The sequence below is a fragment of the Ochotona curzoniae genome, unplaced genomic scaffold (genome assembly GCF_017591425.1).
Source record: "Ochotona curzoniae isolate NIBS_2020 unplaced genomic scaffold, NIBS_Ocur_1.0 contig_883, whole genome shotgun sequence".
In the NCBI taxonomy this organism is placed as follows: domain Eukaryota; kingdom Metazoa; phylum Chordata; class Mammalia; order Lagomorpha; family Ochotonidae; genus Ochotona; species Ochotona curzoniae.
In genome coordinates, this window is record NW_024466599.1 from 15,931,707 (window position 1) to 15,957,009 (window position 25,303).

General features: G+C 55.6%; 1 protein-coding gene across 1 annotated transcript in view; it reads left to right on the plus strand.

The window, feature by feature from the left end:
- Nucleotides 1-25,303, plus strand: part of KLHL29 (kelch like family member 29) — a 250,149-nt gene that overhangs the window by 188,309 nt on the left and 36,537 nt on the right. The window contains exons 4-5 of the mRNA XM_040993941.1: nucleotides 11,569-11,710; nucleotides 13,301-13,813. Coding sequence (XP_040849875.1) covers nucleotides 11,569-11,710; nucleotides 13,301-13,813 — 655 coding nt within the window. The remainder of the gene's footprint in view (nucleotides 1-11,568; nucleotides 11,711-13,300; nucleotides 13,814-25,303) is intronic.

Below are 25,303 nucleotides of genomic sequence, written 5' to 3' on the forward strand. Positions count from 1 at the left end.
CTGTCCTTTCCGCAGAAGTTCTAGGACTCTGCTCTTGTACCTTGCACCTTTGGGAAAAACCCTGTGGCTTGTGCAGCAAGAAGCCTGCCGCTCACGCCACTTGCCGAAATGTTTGGGAACAAGCAAAGGAAACTTCTAGTGTCTGCATATTTAAGCGCTTTTTATTAAGTGGAACAAGCTATTTCTGAACACGAGAGTGGCCAACAGCCTTAGAGGAAATTAAAATGAACCATGACAATGGAAAATTGCACAGGGGCACGGTGGATTCTCCGGAGATAAATACAACAGGCCTTTCCATGGCGTTCGGGGAAGACTGGAGATCATGGAGATTATGTTGTGAAGGGGGAAGAAAGCAAAGCATCAGAAAATTAGAGCTGAAGCCGGCGGCAGAACCCACCGGTAGGCTGGTCGGCTTTCTGGGGGGGTGGGTCTCTGTCCATCAAATGCCCCCGGCGCCTGGAGACAGGTGGAAAGCATAAACAACAGGCCACTGGATTCCGCTGGAATTCCCAACCCCCATGGGGGCATGCTGTGTGAGTACCTTGGGCTGAGTGGCCCCTTGACCCCCACACCATGGTCTAACTGCCATGGTGAGAGCATTTCAAGATGGGGCCTCCAGGAGATCAAATGAGGTATGGAGGAGATCATGGCAGGATCAGTGCCCACTCAGTGGCCGTCAGAGAAAGGGACCCTGGTGCTCCCTGCATGTTAGGACAAAGCGAGAAGGCTACAATTTGCAGGTCGGAAGGAGAGCCGCCCAGAGCATGACCATGCTGACTGCCGAGTCTCACATGCGCCATCCTGCAGAGCCCTGAGGAATGGACACCTGTGTCTCACAAGCCACTCAGGCTGACAGTCTGTGTCACAGCAACCTGAGCGTGCACAGTCGGGAGCCGAGACGGATATCCCGACTGTGTCCTCGGAGAACTCGCAGGCCTTAAGGGATGATGGTAAAGGGGCCAGGTCAAGCTTCAGTGACTATCGACTTGCTAGAATTACGATTCAGACTCTCCCATTAGCCTGTGCACTCCTCCGTGACAGGGGCGAGTTGCCGCAGGACAGGGCAGCTTGTCTTCAGGTATGGGATAGAAGGATGGATGGACAGACAGATGGATGGACAGGCAGGCAGAGGAGTGAATGGACAGACAGATGAATGGGAAGACAGTACAGCTGAAGGCAGTAAGCCCCCACAGAACAACCAAAGCTGTGGTAGCCAGACATCCCAGAGAGAAACCCTCTCTTGGGGTCTAAGAAACCTTGGTCCCCAGCAGCCTGGGAAGAGGACAGCTGTCTGGCTTCTCCTGGACCCCAGATCCAGGCAGGTGGCCCCAGACAGAAGCCCACAGCCACCTCTGGGCTAGCTCCATGATGGGCAATGCCCCCACCTTACAGAGCCAGCCCAGCACCCTGCAAGGCCCCCTTCACCCACGGCTCCTGCCCAAGGCCACAAGGCAGCACCCAGGTGCCCACCCCCAGCCCGCTCTGTCTAGCCCCACCAGAGTCCTCTCTCCTGTCTCTGCTGCCCCCTGCCACGTCACCCTGCAGCTGGCATTCCCGTCCCTGGCTGGTAGACTCTGCCCAAGGGCTGGTGCTGAATGAGGCCATTTCCTTAAAAACAAACTGCTTCAGTCTGTTCTGAACCCAGGGAGCTGAGGAGCTGGCCTGTGGCCGGAGGGCTTGCCCCTCCCTCAAGGCCTGCCTGGCCACTCACACAGAGGGCCCAAGCAGGAGGAGACAGAACTGGGGGCCGGGAAAAGAAAATGGGCTTCCCTTGTGGCTCTCCTGACCCGTTCTGCCAGGCCCCAAGCCCCCTCATGCCAGCCTGGATGGGTTGCCTTGGGGTGTCTTGAAGCACCCCCACCCAATTCTTTCATCTGTACTGGGAGCCACCTCACTAGAGCGCAGTGGCTGCATGGCCTGTCTCTTTGTCCTGCACCCCACTATGACACTGCCACCGACCCCTCGCCAGCCAGGTCTCTAATAAAGTTGAGGAATTGGTGTGCGTGGCAGGATTGCGCAGTCAGCTTCACACTGAGTGAGCCACACATAGCCAGGCTCCCTCCCTCAGCAAGTCTTTGTAACAGGAATTGTACAGTGCTCTGTCCAGGCTGGCGGGGCCCACACAGGGTTTGAGCAGGCTCACCGGGAGGTTGTGGGAAAAAGGAGACTGCAGAGGGAGCTGTAGATTTGGTCCTGGGCTTCCCCTGGGCTCCTGATGGGCCTCATGCACAGAAATGTTAGTTCATCCTAAATGCCCCCCACCTCCACTTCAGAAGGACTAGCAGGACCAGGGTCCAAGTTAGCAACTGGCCAAGCCATTCCAAACCATGCCTTGCTAGGGTAGGCATTGGGGCACAGCGGTTAGGATGTCCCTTGGCACACTCGCATCCCATGGCAGCAGACCTAGATTCTAGTCCCAGCTCCACTTCCCATCCAACTTCCTACTAAGGTGCACCCTGAAAACAGCAGGTGCTGGCCTAAGGACTTGACCCTTGCCATCTAGGTTGGGTTGAGTTCCAGGCTCCCGGTTCCAGCTAGACATTTGAGGAGTGGATAGGTGGTCTCTGTCTCTCTAACCTTCCAAAAGAGGCCCCCCAAGGTGGACAGGAAGCACCTCTGGGAAGGCCCACGGGCTGACAGCTCTGCCAGGGAGCGCACGTGGGCCCCACACCTGCCGACAGGACAGCTCAGCTCCACTGTGCAGAGAACTTGTCCTCACCACGCTCACCAAGGGTTTTAGATCTGAGGAGGACAAAGGCTCCGGGAAACAGATCATGTCACATGACGCCCGCTTGTGTCTGAAGTTGACCCCGTGGAGGGCAAGGAGTGACCCTGCAGCCGCTGCCTGCGGGGCTCTTAGTTGGGAGATATCCCCTCCAAGGCCAGAGCTGGGGCTGCCCCGCCACGCCTCCCGCCCACCTCAGTAACAAGAACGAAGGCAGGCACGCCATGCCATGCGCAGGAGGCAGCTGCGTTGTTGCCAAAAGGGTGAGGCGCACTGGAGCTGGCAGGGGGCAGGGAGTGGGCTGTGGGGGGGAGTCCTGAGGGCTGATTGACAGGAGCGATGAAAGGCCCCCGGCCTGGCCCACAAGCAGATGCCCCTGGCTCTCCTCCTCCACGTCCCGGGTGTCACATGTCAGTTGGGGCCACTCGCTCTTCTCATCACAGGCACCCATGGAGGGCCAGGCGTACCCTGAGCCTTTCAGCGGAATGAAAGGGAAACTGGAATCAGAGGGGGGCTGAAGCACAGGGAAGGGCCGTGCTCCTTTCAAAGACTCACTGTTTGTGATGGAGCTTTTTTTTTTCTAGGTGATCTTATTTCAAAGCCCCTTTGAAAATTTTGTGGGTTTTGTAATGGATGAAAAGTTACTTGGAAATGGGACTAAGAAGTTTCCTGTTGAAAGTTGTTAGAGGGAGGTTGAAAGCATCGAGCTGTAAGATTCTGCTGGATTTATCATTTCTTTTGTCCACAAGGCCTGTCCACTGGGAGGGGGTTACAGGAAGGGTATGGAGTTGGGGGCAGTGCGTGGACGGGGAGCGTGCAAGCCCACGGCAGCCACCGGCTCATCCCTCCCTCAGTGGCTGTGTTGCACCTGCAGGGAGGCCACCATGCTGCCCTCTCCACAGGCTTTGGTGTTGGAAAAGCCAAATGCAAACAGACCTCCAGAAACTAGGAAAACCTGGTGCTTGCAGAGAGAGACCCAAACAGATGTTGTTATGGGAATAATGAATGCAAAAGATTACCATGGAGATGGGACGGAAGAGATGCTGGCCTGAGCCCTGGGAACACTGATGAAGTGAGCAGGGGCGGAGCCAGAGAAGGGCCTGAGAGGCCACCTGGGACAGCTGTGAGATCCCCGGTCCTCATCGGGACCTGTGCCTTGCTCGAGGTTCCAGCTGCCTGATAACACTCACCATGAAAGGCAGCAGGTGCAGGTCCGTGCCTCCTACGTGGCAGCCCAGGTGGGATGCCCGGTCAGGTCAGTCCCGAACATTCAGAAAGTGAAACAGCACATAACAACAGCATTCTCGCTTGCTTGCTTGCTTGCTTGCTTGCTCGCTCTCTTCCAGATGAATAAAATAAAACTTAAACTGAAAGCATGGAGGGCCTAGGAGCAGGAGGACAGGTCCATGGACTCTGCAAGGGGGAGGGCATGTCATGCTGGGAGGCGGAGCTCTGGATGTCCACTCCCACACAGAATGACTACAGAAGGAGTGGGAATGGCCAACAGGTTCCAGGGATACGGGAGGCAGGGATCAAAGCTTGTATTTCTGGCCATGGGCTGGAGGTTCAGGGCAGAGCTGCTGGGAAGGAGAGAGCGAGTCAAGTGCTACACAGAAGGAGGCCTGCCTTGCAGGGAACAGGCTTCTGAGGAAGTGGTGCCATTCAAGAGGGCCTAGGGCCGGAGGTGGAGGTCGGGGGGGGGGCTCACCCCTGGTGGCTGAGAGCCTGGTGAAAGAGAGAAGGTAGAAAGCCAAAGCCAGTGGCTCCAGTTCTGCACCCCCAGCAGGATGTCACCATCAGAGTGGGAGGCCCAGTGGAGACCAGAAGGCTATGGCAGGTCCTGTGTGCCTACTTAAGGCAGGCCTGGAAGAGCCACCAGCAGGATGCTATGGTGCAGCCTTAATCTGACTGAGCCCTGCTCACGGGGTTGTCTGCGAGCTGCTGCACAGGTTGGGACTAAGGGCAAAACAGACCCAGCTGGGAGGCCCGAGCGTGGCTCCAACTAATGCTACTGTGCTTGTCCAGGCTGAGCATGCTCATAGATGAGACCAGCATGGCACCCTCCTGGACACACAGCAGCTGGTGCCCATGCCCGTGCCCGTCTTGTGAGGGTGGCAGATGCGAGCTCTTAAGACAACAGCTGGCATTGCATCCAGGCTTGGCGCATGTGGCCGGACCCTCTTGGTGATCCACAAAGAAAGGGCACAGGAAGTGACTGTGGTTTCAACTGCAAGCATTTGCAGGCAACTCGCAAGGTCAGATGCAAAGCCCAGCCCACTGGCAAGGTCAGAGCCCTGAGAGAGGCAGGGCTTCCTCCTTCCCCCGCCAGGGGCAGCCCTCTCTGCACCTGCACTCTGGGGCCCCTCCCCTCAGTCCCCACCCAGCCCAATGGCAGCATCACTTACCCTCCAAAGACTTCATCATAATCCTTAATATGAAAGAAATCTGAATATACATTTAAAATGACAAGATTGAAATTAAAATTTAAATAAAGAATTACTTTTCTATAAGTTGCTCCAAAAGCAGTAATTTAGCAGCAAATTGACAGAGAAAGGTAAGCACTGGTCCTTTAAACCATCGCGTGGTTTCCGGCGTGCGAGCCAGAAGTGTCTCAATTTAACACATGGTTGGTTAGTATTATTAGAAATTTCAGTGGGCTCCGAAGCACATCACAGTAGGGCTCCAAGGGAGAGGCCGGGGGCGCCAACCTGAGCTGGGGGAGCCGGAGAGGACAGCCTGGCTAATGAGAGCAAGGGAGCTGGGGAGACCCCACAGCCACCCCTGACTTTGTCCCCGAGTGCAGTGGTGTGTGGTTCAGTGGCGATCATGAAATGAGAGTGAGAGAGATTAGATGGCATTTCCTCTTCCCAGAGGCCACCCACGAGTGCTTTGGTTATCCACTCACCTATCCCTCTGTTCCCTGGCAGAACCCAGATTCGGGACAGGGCAGAGTCCATGCAAGTGGCCACAGCCAGAAGTCAACCTCCCGTCAGCCGCGTCAAGCAGCCCCTGTCAGAACCTGGTGACCAGCTTTGGCCCCCAGGTCCCCAGACTTGGAAACAGGCCTGGGTGCCCCAGTGTTGTCACAGGGCCATCCCCTCCCCAACCCCAACCTGCACAGCCCTGGCACACCTTTGGGTGCCCAGTCGTGCCTGCTGTCACAGAACCTCTTGGAGGGGTACCGACACTGATGCCCCTGACACTCCCAGGCCTTCCTATGTGCATCCCACCCAGGAACATGCTGGCAGTGTTTGTGGCTGGCACTCCTCCTGGGCGTTCACAGGATCAGAATGCTCATGTAACACCAGACAGCTGCACTGTGCAGATCAAGTTCAAAGTTCCGCGAGCTTGGCGTCACCTGCTGGTATTGTCTTCACTGTGGCTTCCCAGTTTGTCACCCAAGGCCTCTAGGCACCCACCACCCAGCTTGTATGTGCCTCAGAAAAGACTGCACCAACCTTAGCCCTTATGTAAATGACCGTCCCAACTCTATTTATGCCACCTACAATCGTCCAAGGAACACAAAGGGAGACAGGATGTTTCCGTGTCAGAAGCAACACCCAAGTGGCCTGTCTGAAGGCACACACTGTGTGTCCCTTCCCCCAGACATCATACATGTGTGGACAGGTCTAGGGTGATCACGTGGCTTTCACGGTGATGACAGGCAGCTAGCCAGAAAGGTACAAGAGAGCCAGCCAATGGTCGCCAGTTCTCTTAAGAGGATGGGGACAGGGCCAGCGAGTGTCTGCCATTCTCTGTCCGTCATAACAGTCACAGGCCTGAGTCTGCTTTTTCTCTTCCTGAAGCAGCTTGGTGCTTTGCCGAAGGCTCTGCTGGTGCAGTCCTTAGAACCCTGTGGGCTGCAGCCGTGCAGTTGGCCCTGGGGTTTGTACTCCCGTCTCTGTTTTCCTTGATCTGATCTTCCATTTGCATTTCATCATGATTGTGTGGTGCCGTTTCTTATCAGTGACATGGGTTGCTCCGAGCATCCGTAGCGCTGGGATCAGGCAGCCTCCTGAGGCCTCTCTCTAAGTCTGTGCCATCCTCCCAGGTCCCTGGTGTAAGGTCCCATCCCCCTGGAGTGTGAATTCCTCCTGGCAAAGAGGCACAGCCAGGGCGGAGCCCTGTTGTGTCGACACAGAGGCAGATCAAGGCAAGGAGGTGTGGCAGGGGCTCACAGCTATGACAGATGTGGAAAGAAACTGTGCCATCATGACCACCAGCAGAGACAGCCCGTGCTGGCCCTGCCCACACCACAGGGACAAGGAGTCAGAGACAGCAGAGAGGACTACCGGTGCTAATGTCATCACCCCTTGCATGGGACCCCAGAAGTGGACCCTGCAGTCCACCCTGGTCAAATGTGTCTACACCAGAAATGAGCAGGTCCCCGCAGGGTTCTCTGATGGTGACACTGGCCCCCATCTGTCTGCCTTACTGAATCCTGTCTAGCTTTTACAGCCCAGTGCCAGCCCCTTCTCTTCTGAGATCACTTCCTGACCCTCGGGTGCCATGCATTCACCTTCTCTGACCACTTTAGGCCAACGCAGGCTGCTGCATTCTCGTTTCGCCAGGAGACCCCCCTGAGTGTCCCTCAGCCCCACCGAGGCAAGAGTCATCCCCCACCGCCACCTCGGCGTCCCACACCTTCACCACACCCCGGTGTGCAGCCTGGGTTCCGGTCACCGGGCAGTAGATTGCCTCTGTGAGGCCTCTGAGTAGTCCCTAGGATGGCAGTGGTGAAGTCCCCCACTCCAAATGACACCCCCACTACTGCACTGCTCTGCCCTGGGACTCTCGTTGCCCTCTCCCTGAAGCAAGTTCTGTGTAGACTTGTTTATGGAACCCAAAGGCAGGACCCCTCCTCCTATTGGCCAGCACTGTGGTGCCTTCATTTGCTCACCGCCCACCTCCCCTCCCCCAGTACGAGTGCACCTGGTTGGACCAAGTACAGTGTGGAGCTCACCCCACCAGGACAGGTCAGAGCCAGGTCCCAGGGGTAGGTGCTATGTATGTAATTGTTTGCTCATTGGGTCCCAAGGGAGTAGAGCTGAGACCAATGAAGCTGGGAACAGCCCCAGGGGTCCACATGCCAGGCATCTTTCAAAAACATCCCTGGCCAGAGCCAGTGGGTTAAGCCACCACCTGTGATGCCAGCAACCCATTTTGAATCTTGGTTGCTCGACTTCCCATCAAGCTCCCTGCTAATGTACCTAGGGGGAGAAAGTGAAAGATGGACCAAGCACTTGAGCCCTACCTCCCACATGGGAGACCTGGATGGTCTAGCCCTGGATGGGGAGTAAACCGGAGAATGAAGCTCTCCCTCTCTCTCCTCTCTCACCCCTCCCTCTCTCTGCTGCCCTAGAAGCATCTTTGTTCACAGCAGAAAACGAGGCTGCCCCAGACAGAGAGACAGAACACAGCCTCTTTGAGCTGCTGCAGACTCGCAGGTGCACTGCCTGCTGAGCGAAGGGTGCTCTGTGGAAGTTCATGGGCCTTGGCCTCCCTGGCTGCTGTTGGCCCCTGACCTACTCCAGCCAGATCCCCTGAAGTGGGGCCCTGAGAACCACTTGCTGGGTAACTGCCACCAACCGCCCTGCCGCCCCAGCCTGGCAGACACAACTCGCATGGCTCCCCAGGCTGCTCCAAGGCCGGGATGCCCACTGCGCCCCCACCCCCAGGGCACCTGCCTCCTCTGCCACCGCCTCAGAGTCTGAGCCCCGGGCCTGGGCCTCTGTGTTGCTCAGCCACTGACAGGAGCAGGGTGCTGTCAGCCTCTGTGAAAATGTGACCTTTGAAAATTTACAAGAGCTCAGGGTTTAAAAAGCTGTGGCGTTAATGATGCATCCCATTAGCATCTCATTAGAGAGAAGTCAAGAGAACCTGCCCAGGCATACTGATGGGCAGACAGGGCCACTGACTATGTTGAGGCCAGGCAGGGGACACTGTCCTAGGTTGCCTCTGTCTGCTGGATGCCACCCTGTCATTAAGGCAGAAACCAGACCAGCGTTGCCCAAGAAAGGCCAGAGGGTTGGCGGCTTCTCTGGGGTTCCAGGTGGCCGCAGTACCATTCGGACCCACCTGCTTTCCCTCTTCCAAGCTGCTCTAAGTTTAGCTAAGACCCAAATTCAGAACTGAAGCCCAGACCCACACAAGCTCCCCTTCTCCCTCCCCCTCCAGAAGCATCCAGAAGCATCCAGAAGCCTTTGGGAGCTAGGGTCCTGCTTGTTTACACAAGGGCCTAGAGGAGAAGGCTCTCACGGGGCAATGCTGGCGCTCGATGCATTTCTCCGTGGCAGGAATGGAAGAGGCAATATTCACTTCATTACTTGAATCAAATAAATAAAATTCCCGACCTGCGCATTGCTCGCAGTGTTTGATGTTGCTGGGGACAGAGTAGTATACGAGTGGCCTTATTTATCTTTCCCCAGGAAGAAAGGAATGCAGCTTCCTTCTCCCAGCACAGCCGCTGTCTTGAACATAAAAAATCACTTGTAATATCCGTGGAAGATACAGGCGAGCAGCAGGCCTGTTGTAGCCCCACGTGCTCTTCCCCCGGCCCTCCTGCCCTGTCAGGGTGCCTGATGCGATTCACAGGGTACATCTCCTCTCGGGGAGCAGCTGCTCGAGGTAGGGCCGAGTCTCGTGCCCCTGGGTCCCCAGTGCCCTGCGCAGTGCCTGGCCAGAACCTGAGCCCAGGACTTGTTATCTGTATAAGCAATCTGACTAAGGAGCAAGGGGATGAGCCACAGGGGTGTGAGATTGAATGCTCCCCCAATTTAAGGGCAAGCACCTGAAGTTTCTGGGCACCCAAACTCAAGGAAGGGACCCCAGCCACCTCTACCAGTAGTAGCAGTGGCTAGTGTAGGGCCAGTTTCTAGAACCTTCCTTATCCTGCGCACATACCAGGTTGCTGACTCGGCACAGCTGAACAGGTGGCCACCAGAGGACACTGAAACTGGAAGTAGCTTCCTGCCTGGAAGGAACTCAAAGAGGCTGCAGCGGCCCCCTCTGGCGGGAGGTTCTCTGGGCTGGCAGCAAAGGGGTGCTGGAGCCAGGCTGGGGTTCCAGTGGTCGCAGCTGGCCCCAGAGTAGGGTCCCGGATGAGCCACAGCCCAAGCTGGTTCACCTCGGACATCTCCCAGCCTCAGGATCCAGCCCAGGCCCACCCACAGGGAGCTTGTCCACAAGGAGGACACTAAGACAGCCATACTCTTGGTCCCCTAATGCTACTGGTGAATGTGGCTAAATTCCAAGTCCCATTCTTTTGCATTCCCTCACCCCAGGAGTCACTGCCTAACCTGATCCCATAAGCCATGCCTTTGCAGAACAGGTTGGCACATGGCATAACCTAAGGAACCTTATATAAGGCACCCCAGGTCCTGCCCTAGCCGCATCCCAACAGACCCTAGTGCAGGCAGCCTGTGCACTGAGCATGGCACCTGCCTCCTGCTGCAGAACCCAGGAGGGGTCCCAGGGCCAGCAGGGCACTGTGCCTGCCAGCTGCCAGCCAGCTCAGGGAGCAGGTTGGATTAGAAGTCACCACAGGACCACAACCACCACCCCCAGAGGGGCCTCCATTTCTGCTGCCTGTTTCCTCCCATTCTTGCCTCAGTGGACCACACCTAGTGGCCGGGGTCTGTGGTCCCTCTAATCGCAGTGACCTCACTCCCATCCCTACCACGCCAACATATTTTTAGGATTCTTTCCTTATTATAAATAACAGCACAACAGACAGTTTGTCAAATACGGGAAAGTACGTTAAAACAAAGTCACCCAAGGACAACATCCCTGTTCACATTTTGCTTGTGTATTATCTGATAGGGGGATATTTACACATGTGTCATTCGGTGGCCTGCTTTTCTCATTAAGCATGACAGTGTAAGCACTTTGCCATCTCATTAGGAGTTTGTAGGGCCCAGTGTGATGTTCTGGCAGCTGGGTCCTTGCCTTGCATCCACTGTGGAAGACTGCTCATGTCCCAGCTGCTCCACTTCCCATCTAGCTCCCTGCTTGTGGCCTGGGAGGTCAGTGGAGGACAGCCCAATTCTTGGTACCCTGCACCTACGTGGGAGACCCAGAGAAGGCTCCAGGCCTTGGATGAGCTCAGCTCCAGCCATTGCAGCTGCTTGGAGAGTAAGCTATCATATGGAGGATCTTTCTGTCTCCTTCTCTCTGTGCATCTGCCTTTCCAATAAAAATAAAATGTTTAAAAAAAAAGAATTTGTGGAAAATGTGAATTGTAATGACTATAATAACATCCCGGCATATGGCTGTAACCCAGGGAGGCCAGCGCCATCCTGATGCTCATTTCCACCTTGAAGTTTGCATGGTTCCCAGTGATCTAAATTCACACATTGGATGAGCTCATGGGGCAACGAGCCTGCTTCCTGTCCAAGAAGTCCCCAGTACCACTATCCGCTTGGATCTGGAGCCGGACCTGAGCTCCCAGAGGGACATCTGGGCCTCCGAGCCAGTGTGCGTACAGGATGGGGATGGGAAAGGACCAGACATAGAGGGGTGGCAGTTATTGAGATAGGCTGAGTACACACACCCTCGTATGTAGGCTGCATTTGTGCTGCTCTGTTGCATTGCTGGACTGAGACCTGGGGGGGGAGCAGGTGTCCAGGTGTGCGAGCGTGCTTTCTGCTACAATGGCTCAAGGACGGGGTGGCAGGGCCAGGGGGTCAGGAGGCTCTGGGCTGAGAATCCCAGAGCCAGGAGCTGCTTGGCCAGGGTGCTTGTGACTGCTGTGGAGGAGCAGGGACCAAGCTCGGGCCACAGGAGCACCATTCTGGGGGTCAGTGCAGAGGCAGCGGCTCACCCTCCTGATCTGCTTTCCACAGGCTCCTGGCATCTCCAAAGCGGACAGTCAAACCCAGGGCCTGGCGACCAGCATCCGGTGGGGCCAGACACCCATCAATCAGTCTACACCCTGGGACACCGACGAGCCACCCTCCAAACAGATGAGGGAGAGCGACAATCCAGGTGTGTGCTCAGTTCTGACCCCTGTGTCCACAGGGTGGGGTGTGGTGGGAATGGGGAACCCAGTGTGTCATCCCCTGTGTCCCCACCCCTTCTCCTGTGACTCAGGAAACTTTGGGAGAGCAGGGCAGTGAGAGGCTCTGGGTTATGACCCTATGGCTATGACCCTATTGGCTATGATCCACAGCCAATGACTCAGGTCACACCTTTCCATTCAGTTTCTGGGAGAGCCGCATGCCCCTTCCTGTCCAGCTGGCAGTTCGTCACCATCCCAGTCCTCAATGCCCAGGACCCAGTATGCAGACAGCCCTCTATACCCGCTGTGGCCCGCTTGGGACTTACATCTGCAGTACCTCTCCCCTGGCCATCCCAGTATCCCAGTGCCCATTACCTCAGCTACATCACGTGCCATCTCAACAGTCCTGGTAGCCTCCACTCCCCTCTCCATCTCCTCACTAGGTAGCTGGGCTTGGGGACCCAAGGGAAAGGCTTCATGTCACCCCTTCTGCAGGTGGCCCGCTGATCCCTTAGACACTTGTTTGCGTCACTGCCCTGTTCCCGGGTATGCCAGCATGATATCTGCAGCAGGCCTGGTTATACTTCCCCCTGCCCTGCCCCTGCCCCATCATCATCCAAGTCCTAGGTATAAACAAGACAGAACTTGTTGCAGGTGCCTGGAGACCTCCCCTTTGGGTCACCCGTGTGACCTTGTGGCCTGCCCTGCAGAGTAGCCCAGGACCTCTCCAGCTCGACACAGGGGAAGGGAGCAGGGGGGACACATGTCCGTGTTCCTTGGTGATTCCTGGAACAAAGGGAACTTAGAATGAGTGCCTTCTCAGGCCTGGCTCATGGCGATCCATCCTCCTCTGCTCTGGGCAAGGTGCACTTGCCCCCACACCAGCCCTTCTAGAATCTGGCTACATGGCTTCCACTAGGGCTGGTGGTCCCGAGTGGTAGAATCACAAAAGCTAAAGCAGTGATGGAGCCTCAGAGACCCTCACTGTCATCCACTGGCCCCTGTGTCACGTTCCAAGGTTGGGGGCTTTCTGTACCCCATCTTGTCCTGCTCATGTTCCCTTAAGGGCCCCAACCAGGTCTTTCATCCCCACTCCTGGTGCCCTCACCCCCAGGCTCCGCTGCCTGGGGGCAGCAAGCAGGTGTCCGCCACAAGTGGCCAGCAGTGCCCCCCTGGGACTCAGGACTGCAGGGTTGTTTTTGATTTCTGTTGAGAGGCTGAGTACACACACCCCCCTTTTCCCAGTAGCCCTGGAAGGGGGTTGGTGCCGCTGATCCCAGTGAGCAGATCACATTGAGTCCCAGAGAAGACAAGTGGCTGGCTCATGTCCTTAGCTAACCAGTGGCAGCAGTGAGGTTTGAACCCATGTCTCTGGAAATGTTGCTTCTCACCTCTACCAGGCAAATGGCACCTCTTCTTCTGAGCACCCTGAGTGTCTAGTCACCACATGTCTAGTCACCCGTTCCTATTCTGTGTGTTCCTCTAGGCAACAGCACGCAGTCAAGGGCCTGGGACAGTTGGGGTTTGTTGAGTGACTATGTGACCGGCAGATGACATTTCTTCCCTCTCCCTTGCAGGCACTGGACCATGGGTGACCACGATGGCCGCCGGGAGCCAGCCTGCCCTGATCGCACACTCCTATGGAGTGACTCAGCCTCCCACCTTCAGTCCAGCCGTGAACGTCCAGGCCCCAGTCATCGGGGTGACCCCTTCACTGCCTCCCCACGTGGGGCCGCAGCTCCCGCTGATGCCGGGCCACTACTCACTCCCGCAGCCACCCTCCCAGCCACTGAGCAGCGTGGTGGTCAACATGCCTGCCCAGGCCCTGTATGCCAGCCCTCAGCCCCTGGCCGTGTCTACACTGCCCGGCGTGGGGCAACTGGCACGCCCTGGACCCACTGCAGTGGGCAACGGCCACATGGCAGGGCCCCTCCTGCCGCCGCCACCACCAGCCCAGCCATCCGCCACCCTTCCCAGCGGTGCCCCCACCACCAATGGGCCCCCCACGACCGACTCGGCCCATGGGCTGCAGATGTTGCGCACCATCGGCGTGGGGAAGTATGAGTTCACCGACCCAGGGCACCCCAAAGGTAAGTCCTGCTGCCCACGCGCCTCTGCGACACAGGGAGGACAGACACACACTGCATGGTGGCTCCTTCCCTGGTCTGGCCCAGCCTGGACACTGGGCAGCTCCGCCTCAGACAGGGGAGAGGTGTGGCGGGCAGCATGGGGGAAAGCTGGAGGAACGGAGACAGAAGGGAAGGAAGGGAGAGCCTGCCAAGTCCACAGGCCTTTGCCCTCCAGGCCAGCCCTGACCTCTGACCTAAGATCAGGCCAAGGTGCCACTCAATCAGGAATCAGCGGCTACATCCTGGGCTCTATAAGGCATCCTGCCTCCACCTGCTATCTCCACCCATGCTCACAGTGTGAGCTGTCTATGCCAGGGACCGTGGGACAAGAGCATCCCTGAGGGCTTTAGGACTGGGGAGACGGTCCCAGCTTTCCTGTGCTTCATTCCAAGGACCCCCCCCCCACCAACCTGGCTGGGGAGACTCTGAGAGGAAGCACACCCAGCCCCAAGCTTCAGTGACCAGTTCCCCCTGCTTTCCCACCAGGGGAGCCCCAAGGAAAATCCTTGACAGAACTACCTAAGGCAGATGTACACCAGTTTCAGGGCTAGGGCAGGAGCTCTCCCCAGACACTCCAGGCCTCATTCTTGGAGTCGGTCAGCAGGCTGCAGCCAGGTTGATGCTCAGAGTGGACAGGAGGACGAGGGGCCAGGGTCATGAGGCCGGCTGGCTTCCTCTGCTTCATTTAGCATGCCACTTGGCGTGTCAGGCCAACAGGGCCCCACAGTTCAGAGCTTGGCCAGCCCCGCTGCAGTCCCCATGCCTCGGGTACAGCTGGGGAGTGGGACCCCAGAAAGTATCTGTGTTAGGTACACATCGTAGGAGGGGGTGGAAGCAGAGCTGCTCCTCCCGCAGGCTCCCGGAAGATTGTCTTCATCCTTGCATGCCAAGTCCAGGTTTTACCAAGCCGTCCAACAACCGCCTTCAGCTAAGATCCATGTGGGGTGTAACCCCAGCTTGATTGAGCCCCAACGGCCTTTGTTTTAGAAATCCTCACTTATTGTACATGGCAAAAGTGTAGGACATTGCATCTAAACTCCAGTCCTTTCTTGCTTTGCTTAATCTTTTTTTGTTTTTAGAAAAAAGTAACTACATAGATTTTCTTATAAGAGTTGTTTTGGGTATGTTTCCTCCGCCTTTAAAAGAGGTACACTTGTGTACACAGCACACATATACTCCCAGTTCATGAGGCACCAGCTCCCTCAGTGCCCCCTACGTGCAGAGCACTGGGTTGCTGCCTATGCCCTGTCCGAGAAGCTTCCTCAAGTTGAGGAGTTTACCTGGCTGGCCTGGGTCCAGGAATGCATGTAAAAGAATTTGTTTCCTGCAGGAAAGGAACTGATCCTCACACCACTGAGCACCTAACTGGCACTTTCCTGCCCCTCCAAGGTTGCCAATGCAAGGCCGTCGGAACATCCTCCAATCCTAGATCAGGGAGACACAGTGGGTAGGACCGGTCCCTGCCTGGGATGTCCGGGGGGACGTCCCTAAGGTCCGTGACCCACTACAGAGCTGCTCCTGTGACAGCTGTGCAGGTCAGAGGGCAGGAAACCCTCTCTGCAGCCTGGAGAAGGGAGAGAACAGGGTCCTGGAGGGACTGAGCACTGGGTGAGGGCCAAGAGGCGCCGGTCTAGGGGGCCTGGTGCCTGGGGCTCCGTCTTCTGCATCTGCATCCTTCTGCTTCCCAGCTTCTAGCTCTGCCCGGTCCATCAGTTGCGCCGATTTTCCCAGGTGGCCCGTGAGCCTGCTGTCCCTCCAGAAGTTGTTTTCTACTCCCAGCCTTTGCTAGCCACCAATCCCACTCTGTTCGCGGGTAGACAGCCCGCACGGGCGTCCGCTAACATCTCGCTGAGCAAACCGGGGAGGCTTGAGGGTGTTGGTTTTTGTGTGTGTGTGTGTGTGTGTGTGTTTTAATTCAAGTGATTTTTCCTTTCATTTCTGATCTTAAAAGCCTTTCATGTTGAAGCTATAATTTGTCTGTCAGATCTAACGTCAAACAACGGGATATTCTTTTAAAACAAGAAACTCGAATTTGGAAAGCAGATCTTTGAAACTTGCCATGCAAGAGTCACTTTCCAGGCAGGACCACGTGGTTTTGGATCTGGGTCGTTCTTAACTTTAGCCCTGGGGAATCTTACCTCTCTGAAGTCCAGTTGATTTTCACCCTTATAAGTGACAGACTGCTGGCTCCACGAGGTCTTGCGGGATGCAGGGACACAAGTCAGAACTCCAGTGGAAAGAAAAAAAAGGGGGGTGGGAACATTCCTCTTCTCCCTCTCCCATTTGAAACCTTGCCTGGCATTATAATAAGATCCACCACAGAATGCCTTGCGATCTAGCTCATTAAAGGCCCGAGATTTCCCTACCATTGTTTGACGTGACAACCTGGCGTCTCCCGAGGTTGAGTAATTACCCAGAGACCCCCTCCTAGAAGAACAGGTTTTGCCAGGCAGGCGGATGGGCCACTGGTATTTTTAGACTTCATTAGTGCCCTGATTTAAAATTTCACATTTTGTTTCTTGTAATTATCTTCCAATCGACTGAGCTGAAATTTCAGCCGGGGCTCTATTAGTCTGCCTTCCCAAAAAGGGCATTGGGACTTTAATTTAAAACGTAACCAATTGAAACATAAAGGCGGTGTGCAAGTGCTTCTGGATTTGCAAGAGGTCAAGCCATGTCTCTCATCTGTGACTAGAGAAGGCAGCTGGCGCACGCTTCCCTTTAATGAGTGTTATTTAAATGCATGGCGTACGTATAGATTTCCTTAAGAAGCCTACAAGATGAATCTCTAAGAACAGTTTGGGAGTGGGGGACGGTGGGAGCAAGCTGTGGGGTTTTCTTTCTTTTTTAGATTATACGTTGAAAGCTAATTAAAAATAGATTTCATGTGTGCCAAGTGATAAGAGAGGAAAAAAGAATTGGTTGCATTTGGCGTCTGTTGTAAAATACGCGGGCTGTCTCCCTCATGCTTGTGCTAGAGCCCCTGAGCTAACCCAGAGCAACAAGTATAGCCAAGTTCAGGCCTCGGAGAAACATGAAGCTTTGTGTCACTGCTCTGGTCGCCACAAGCCTGGCTCTTGTCCATGATTACAGAGCTCACAGCCCAGGGGCAGGCTTAGCTACCTGCAGGTTGGCAGTCGGGGAGCCCAGGCCCCAGGTCTAGCTGAGAGCTATACCAAGGCCTTTGTATTTGTATGGAAGGCAGTTTGGCCTGGGTCGGGGAGCTATGCCTCCTCTGTCTCAGGATGCTATAGGGTGGGGGACCACAAGGCCCCACCCAGGGGGGAGCACATGGACCTACAATCACGACTGTACCTGCACTGTGTCTGCTTCATGCCCAAACCAGCCAGATGCTGACACCTGCCTAGACTTGGGAGAACTTGAAAAGAAGGCTGGGAGCCGGCTGCAGCTCAGAACAGAGGGTTCAGGGCTTGAGGGGCCCCGCTGGTGCCACCTTGCGGCAAGTGGGACACATCACTGCGATGGGAGAAAGATCCAGGGCTGGTCCTCCCAGGCTCAGAGCCCGGCACAAATCTCCCCACATCCTGACAGGTCCAGGATGCACTGTTCCCTTTGTAGCCTCACCAAGATTCTGCAAGAACCTTGGAATGCAGGCGACGACTCTTGCTCACACATGGCTAGACCAGAGGCGTGAGGTGCTGCCCAGACTGGAACAGTCTTCCCCCAGACCTGCTCTGCTCTTGTCTGCATCTCAGAAATATCAACAAGAGCTCACCTAGGTGCCAAGCTCACGGCCAGCAGCTATCCCCTGACCTGTCCACAGTGCTCTGTGGTTGCAACTGGCATGGTCCTAAACCCATGGCAGCCCCTACGTGCCATGCCCCACGCAGCACCTCTAACGGTGCCTTGAAGGGGTGCCTTGGCCTCTGGCACCTGCCGCTGCAACAAGCCTGGGTTCTCCAGTCTACCTGTCTCTGTGACCCCAGGGGGTGGGGTAGACCCCTCCACTCTACCCACAGCAGCATCTGAGCCAGGGTCCCGTGCTGAGATGTACAGCAGGTAGTCAGTGAAGGAGAGCATGAAGTGCTGGGATGGGAATTCCTCAGAGAGGTTCTGGGCCTTTCCCTCCCAGGAGTCCCAGTGTAGAAAGTGCCCAAGGGAGACTCCTTGCCACAGCCATTCCCCACCCCGATGCCTGCCCCGCACCTCATGTGGAAGGCCATCAACTGTGGACACCCCATCTACCAGGAATGCACCTCCACCAAAGCCCAGGAACAGGAACCTCAGTTTGTTCATCAACACTGCGTCCTCCTACTCTGAGGATTAAGCTATTTTATGTCGAAGCCACAGAACAGCACCTGGCACAGAGCAATCCCTCTAACAAAGTTTATTGTCATTTCACACCTGGCCAACTCCCAGGGCCCACAACCTTTCAGGGGCGCAGCTTCATGGGACAAAGCCAGAGGCAACATGCCATCCAGAACCCTCGGGTTTGAGGCACGTGGTTCAAGGCTCCATTTGGACAGAGGAAAATGCCTCACCACCCCTATCATAGCATTTTGCCATCTTCCACCATGGCTATGACTGAAAGGAACCAGGCTGTTGCTTGGGCAATTGCCTTAATTCAGCAGCAGTTTATCCTGGGTGGGCTCCTCCTGTCCACCCTTAGGGTCTCAGTGTTCAACCTGACACCAGGAGAGTGGGGTTGCGGCCCTTCCCCTTAAGGCCAAGCCAGCAGATGGGGCTGATAGGATCCTTCAGTTACTACAGACCAACCACAGAGGAGAGTGGGTGGCAGCAAAGAAGGTGGTGAGGAGCCGCACGCCGGGCTGCTTAGGGAGGAGTCAGCTGCCACCATGCACCAACCCAGTGAGCTTGGGCCAGACACTGGTGTCTTCGAGCTTCATTCCCACCTCCGTCACACAGAGCTTCACACCTGCTTTGCTGGTTAAATGGCATATGCTGGGCTCATGAAAATGCCTGCCATTGTTTCTGCTACCTAAAGCATCTTGGGAAGAAATGCAGGCAGGTATACCTGTGACCCAAGACCAGCACTGCTGTCCAAAATAGCTCCCCTTGTCCCATCTGAACGGACAACTCCCAGCACAGATCTGCAACCAAACCCATCATGCCACCATTAGCCTGAGTGCCTCCTCTCCAGCCACCAACCCTACCCACCTGCCTCCCCCAGGAAACCCCCATCTTGAGCCCAGGGAATTCTGGTGCACAACGTTGTTTCTTCCTTGCCTGTGCATGTGCAGTGCCTGCCCCAGCCAGCTCTGAAAGCCCTCCTCCCCTGCCCAGGGCCGTGTCCTAGGGGATTTGTTCCTCCTTAATTGGAGGGTTGTCCAGGGCTTAACGGTTTTGTTAACAGATCATTTGACTATGAGTGAACCAGGCAAGCGGAAAGACACAGCCAAGGCAGTCAGGCCACCCAGAGACAGTGTCATCCACAATGCAGCCATTGACCCCGGGCCACCCCAAGCAGCTGAGCAGAGCCAGAGCAGGGTAAGCCATCCCTGGTCATCTCTGCATTGTGCTGGAGGAGGTGGACCTGCAGTCCCAGCTCTCAGCCAAGCCCTGCTGGGCCAACAGTCCTGCTCCAGCCCCACAGTCAGACAGGCAGGGCCACAGGAGTCTAGATGCTGCTGAGCAGGAAAGGGCTGCACAGACAGGAGGAGGGTGAGGGCACAGTCCCCTTCAGAGGAGGGAGGACTCCAGGAAATGGTGCAGAGGCCATGAGGGGGCCAGCATCTTGTTGCCACTCTTCCTGGTACGCCACCAAGTACTTGTGAAGTTTTACACACCTGTGATGTACACAGCCCACATGTAGCTTTTTCCATAATCCAGGGAACCCCACAGGTTGTGGGCCTTATACCAGTCTTGTCCTCTGCTGGACAAGCAGCCACATGGGATGCCCAGTGCCCCCCAGCTACAGTGCCAGGCCCTGGGAGAAAGCTGGGTGTCCTCTCTGGAGGAGTCTGCACTCCATCAGGAGGATGGGGATGAAGGGAGGGCCAGGAAGTTTCAGCAATGACGCTGCAGGACTGGAGAAAAGAGGGGGAGGGCAGTTCTGCCAGAGGCATTAAAAGACAGCTAAGATGACAATGAGAAGCAAGAGACAGCAGGTCATTCTACAGAAGCGTTAGGGAAGAATGCTAGAGAGAAGGGCAGGGACACAGAGCTGTGATTGTTTCAATAGCTTCATCCATCATGGAGTCTCTCTCTCACACACACACTCCACTCAAGCCATTTGCCTGTGCAGATCTGAGATGGGTCAAAGATTTTAGGCCTTTGAACCTAAGAACTCTTTCTCTGAATGCCTGGTCGGTCTACGAGACTCACTTGTCTGCCTCCCGAGTCAGTGTTTGGTGGAGGAGTGACCTTGGTCTTGGGCAAGTGTCCACCAGTTTCCAAGGCCATCCTAGCCTTGCAAAGTGAAGGTGTTTTTGATCTTTAGTGCCTTCAGCCCAGGTGAGAAACACCTGGGCACCATTAGCCCTGGCCGGGAAGTTTGGGACAAATATAAGACAGTCCTCAGGCATCTTGCTCGCTCCTGGTGTGTTGTCCCAGGAAGTTGCTGGGGACCCAGCTCCCGACACCTGCTGACTTGGCTGGGGAGAAGGTGCCATACAGGGCTGGCCCCTAGAAGCATACAGAATCTGGCAAGGAGTTTTATAAGAAAGAACACAGAGCACAAGATGACTGTGTGATGGGCATGGGGAGGCCATCACAGGATCCCCACTCCGAGAGACCAGGCTGAAGAAAAGGTTGCACAAAACTGCTTTCATGAGCAACGATTTTGTTGAAGGTACATTCCAATCAGGAACATCCTCGCTCTTCTAGAAATGTAAGAGATAAAAATAACACAAGTGTAGTATTTTAGGAACACAAAACATTGTGTACTTCACTTGAAGAAGAAGACGGCCAAAGGGTTGCCATCTATTGAAACAGTCCTTATTGCCTATTTCCTAGGTGTAACAAAAAAAGAGCAAGCAGAGGGAAGCTGCAGCCTTTACAGCACGTCACAAGCGATTTTACTCCCTAACTCCCCATCTGCCCGGGAGATGACCAAGCATAGCCCCAGAAGCCCACTGGCTTCCCACGACCTCATCCGCCCCTCTTGACCATGACCTTGCTAGCTGGCATTGCTCAGTGTCTCAGATACAAGTGCACGGTAGTTTTCCTCTGACTTCTACAGGGCCAGCGCCATGGCTTGGGCAGAAGGCCTCCAAGGCACACAGGCTGGGCAGCTTGAACAGCCTACAGTTACTTGTCATTCTGGAGGATACAGGTACATGGCAGCAGCAGTGGCAGGGCTGGTTCCTGGGCCCTCCTCCTTGGCTTGGCTGACCTCATGCTGTGTCCTCACATGGCCTCTCTCCTGGCCCTCACAGCCTTGGAGCCTCCTCCAGTTCTTTGTCTTGGAGTAGGGCCCGTGCTTACGACTTCACATCTCCTCCATGACCTTCTTAAAGACCCTTTCTTCAGACACAGCCACACAGGGAGTTAGGGCTTCTATGCAGGAATGGGGGACTGACAACAGCTCATCCCTAACCGTGTGTGTGTCCTCCTAAAAGCACAGGGAAAGGGCAGCCCTGAGCACAGACACTGTCACTACGTTGGGGACAGGTGACACATGGCTTTCCCTGTGGGTGCTGTCAGCGGCCCTGCTACACACACTCACCCCATGTCTACTGTGGTTGACTGCAAGCGGCCCATCCTGCTCCCTGTTAACCGACGCTGATTCTGTTTCCCATGACTAGGGTCGTGCCTCTTTTAGGGTTCGCTTTTGATTTCCATAGAGCCCTCCTGCTCTATGGGTCCCAGAAGCCATCTGGTGGAAGCAAAACTGGCATGGGGAGAGGGAGAGGAGCCAGCAAGAGGTGCCACTGGCTGCCAAGCTGGCCTGCTGAACGGTCAGGAGCTGTCTTCCCTTCTCCACCGGGGCCCTGCCCTGAGGGGCCATCCGAGCTGAGCAGGGCCCTGTTGTACATGACAGCCCTTCAGAGGAGGGAAGATGCTGAACCTCCTTTCCTGCAGTTCAGCCAGCTCTGGTGACCTCAGCTGCTGGTCCTGTAAAGGGGTCTCTTTGCCATGCCTGTGTCCTCCCTGGTCGTGCTCCAGCTTGTCAAGTGTCTCTTGAAAGGACACCAGGTGACAGGCCAGGTGGCTGCAGGGAGAGAGGGGACAGTCACCTCCTTGGTCCTGCCACATCACGCCAGAGCTCTCCAAGTGTTTCTGTGATGATTGTGGCACATCAGCTTGAGACATGCATTCATATGCATGCAGATGCCCACAGCCACTCAAGCCTGCACACGAGGAAAAAAAGCCAATCTCCCGGGTGTCCTGCCACCCACCAAGCTGGCCTCTTCCATATCTCCTCTCCTCATCAGGATGGAGATGGTTGATCCTTCCTTTTAACATGGCTCCCAGCTGCAGCCCCACACATCACTACCCCAAGTGCGTTTCTGCCCTACAAAACCTTGGCTGTGGGGACAAGCTATCATGGCCTACAAGTGTAAGAATCATTTCCTTTGGAGTCCTAGGAGTTCAGTGTGTCCATCCCCAAAACATGACACAGCCCCCAGAATTTGTTGCTAGAAAGCTCCCTGAGAAGTCCACCCCTCCCGCTGGGGTCTATGTGCTCTCTCCTTCCATAGACAACTAGCAAGAAAGGAGCCAGGCAGCTCCATGGCAGAGCCAGGCCTGTCCCCATAGGTTCAGACAGTGTACCCAAGCAGATGCCATCAGCCCCTCCCCACCAGGAGTGAACAAAAAAAAAAAATGCAGAGGGACCAGACAGGTACACACACACACTTCCCCTCTCCTTCCTGGACTCTAGTCACATCCAACCATGTGTCCCATGTGCAACATGGTCCCCAAGAGATCAGGCAGCAGTGACAAGGCTGACTTGCCCCTCCTGCCCTGGTGCTCAGGTTTGGAGAAGCCTGCTCAGGATCCACTACGAACAGAGCTGCACCCACGGTCTCTGCATATCAGATGCCAAGTGAACGTCTGTTGCTGAGTGCTCATTCTCTTCCCTTGCCAGCGGGATCCACGGAATGAGCCCAGAGCCTTCTTAGGAATGAGTGTTCCTTTATTGGCCAGCCAAATTCATCCAATGAAGGCCAGGGCACCCTTGGAAGGCTCAGTCAGCATGCCCCTTGTGCTCCCTCAAACCCAAAATGGAGCCTGTGGACAAGAACCTCAGAAGCCCTAGGCTCAGGAATTCCGAGGGTGATTCGGAGCACGGTGATTCAGGGGACCCTGTGTCCATCAGGCTGAGTGAGCACAGGTGGGCTGCAGAAATCTCAACGGAGCCGAAAATGCTCCCTGTATTGTCAGCCACTTCTATAGAGATGCTCATTACCTGCAGAATTCCTGGTTTCTTGTCACTGGTCCCATAAACGGAGTCAGAGCTGCATGGTCTCCTTTGGGGACTCCATAGGGATCACGGCAGCCCTGGCAATATGACACTGAGCCAGCTGGCTAGACACAGGCCGTGGGAGAGGGACCCCCAGTCCAGGGAAGCTGGCCCACACAGCCTCGGCCTCCAGAACAGCACAAAGGTGGAGAGACAGAGCACCCTCAGCCGACAGCCATCCTCGATTCACCCAGTATTTCTGAGATAGCCCAGATGATCCCGTGCAGTCAGCCTCAGCATGTCAGCCTTCTCCCAGACCACACCTTGGCGCTTCCTGCTGTGGCCTTCCTGTTGCGAGGAATGTCTGGGCTAAGGTCCGTGTTGTGTCTTATGCATGTGTAGGATATTCCTTTATACAAATGGGTGATTTGGGGTTCAACCCTTATCTTTCGAAGTGATATGAGATGGATGGACAGATGGGCAGGCAGGTGGGCAGATAACTGAGAGGATGTTATTCCCAAAACAAATCCATGAGCGGAAGAGGTACACAGAGCACCAGGCCCTGGGGATTCTCTTCTAAGCCTGCCACCCTCATGCCTTACTCAAAGTATTGCCAATTGCAGTAAAGTTAATGGAGCCAGTCTTCCCATGAAAGAGCCAATTCCATGCAAAGATGATACATCTCTGAGGCTAATGAGGTCTATTAATTAAGCGTATGCCCTTTCAAATGAATGGAATTGTTGACATCTACCAAGCAGCAACCTATCCATTTAGAAGCAGTTATTGATGTCACCAGTGGATGGGAAGCCACCAGCACACAGCTCGAGGACACAGCTTCCCACCGGCACCCTGCACAGCCTTTGGCATTCTAGAAGCTCAACAGATGGTCTTTCTGGCCAGCCGCTTTTGTCCTTCGCAAAGTCTCTGAATCAGACCAGTGCAGCCACAGGGACCGGACAAGCTACAGATAAAGGAGAAGTGAGTTCACAGATGACCCAAGAGCAGCAAGCTAAACCCTCAGCCTGTAGAAGGGGGTGAGGAGGGGGGCTGGAAGAGGCCTGGGAGCCCAACCAAGCTGTCTGGCACATCAACAATGGGTACGCGCAGGACAAGCCATACCTGGGCTCTCAGGGCTCAGGGACAGGAACTGGCCCAGTTTCCAGGAAGGACATGGATCGGGGACACCTGGGCAGAGTTTCAAGGAGCAGCTGCAGCCTGAGCAGGGACCATCACACTGCGGCCCAGATCCCCTGCATACGGCACAGCTCTGCCCCGTTGCAGTCTCGTCCCCACTCAGCGCCACTCACAGTTGCTTCTGAGCACAAAGTGGCTCTTGTTGTGCCCACAGAACATCTGCTGAAGACCAACTTGTGTTGATAGCTCTTCCCTTCACGAGCCTGGCCGTGTTATAAAAGGAAAGGGACCATCTGGCCCGCTTCTGGACCCCAATGCCTGCTGGAAGAGATTTCCATGCGAGAAGGCAGGGAGAAGCCAGCATCAACTTGAAGGAACTATTTTAGGGTCCGGAAAGAATTACTGCCTTCCCGCCACCGCCACCAAGGGAATGCCACCAGCAGACGCAAACCTGCCCCAAAGAGATTATGCTGCAGGCGGGCACGGGCCTGCCAAAGGGCCAGCCAGTGTCCCATGGGGCTGTCCCACTGTCCCAGAACTGCAGAGACCACAGTGTGGAGGGCTGCCTGGAGGATTGCAGGCACAGAGAGGGTCAGGATGGTAAGCAGGGCAGCTCTTGGGGGCAGGCATGACAAGCGTCATGGAGTAGCTGCAAAGCCCCTTGGGGAACAGCCACAGCTGAGCAGTCACCACTCCAATGGCCAAAAGATGGGGCATCCTTCCAGAGGGCACAGGTGCCCCACTGTCAGGGAGGTCCTGCTTGGGATTTGTCTGCCTAGGTAAAGTCTACAGTGCCCGTGCTGTGTCTTATGTCTGTGGCAGCAGAGAGGCCAGAGGGGCAGGGCAGTGGTAAGAGGAGCTGAGGTTAGTGCAGGGGTGGGCAAGGCAGGGGGTGGCTTTCTCAAGGAAGGGATCTCTCTGCTTTCAGAAAAGACCTGTCTTAAGGCTCATCTTCCCATTGGCACTGCAGCCGCCTCCCCACCCAGGGA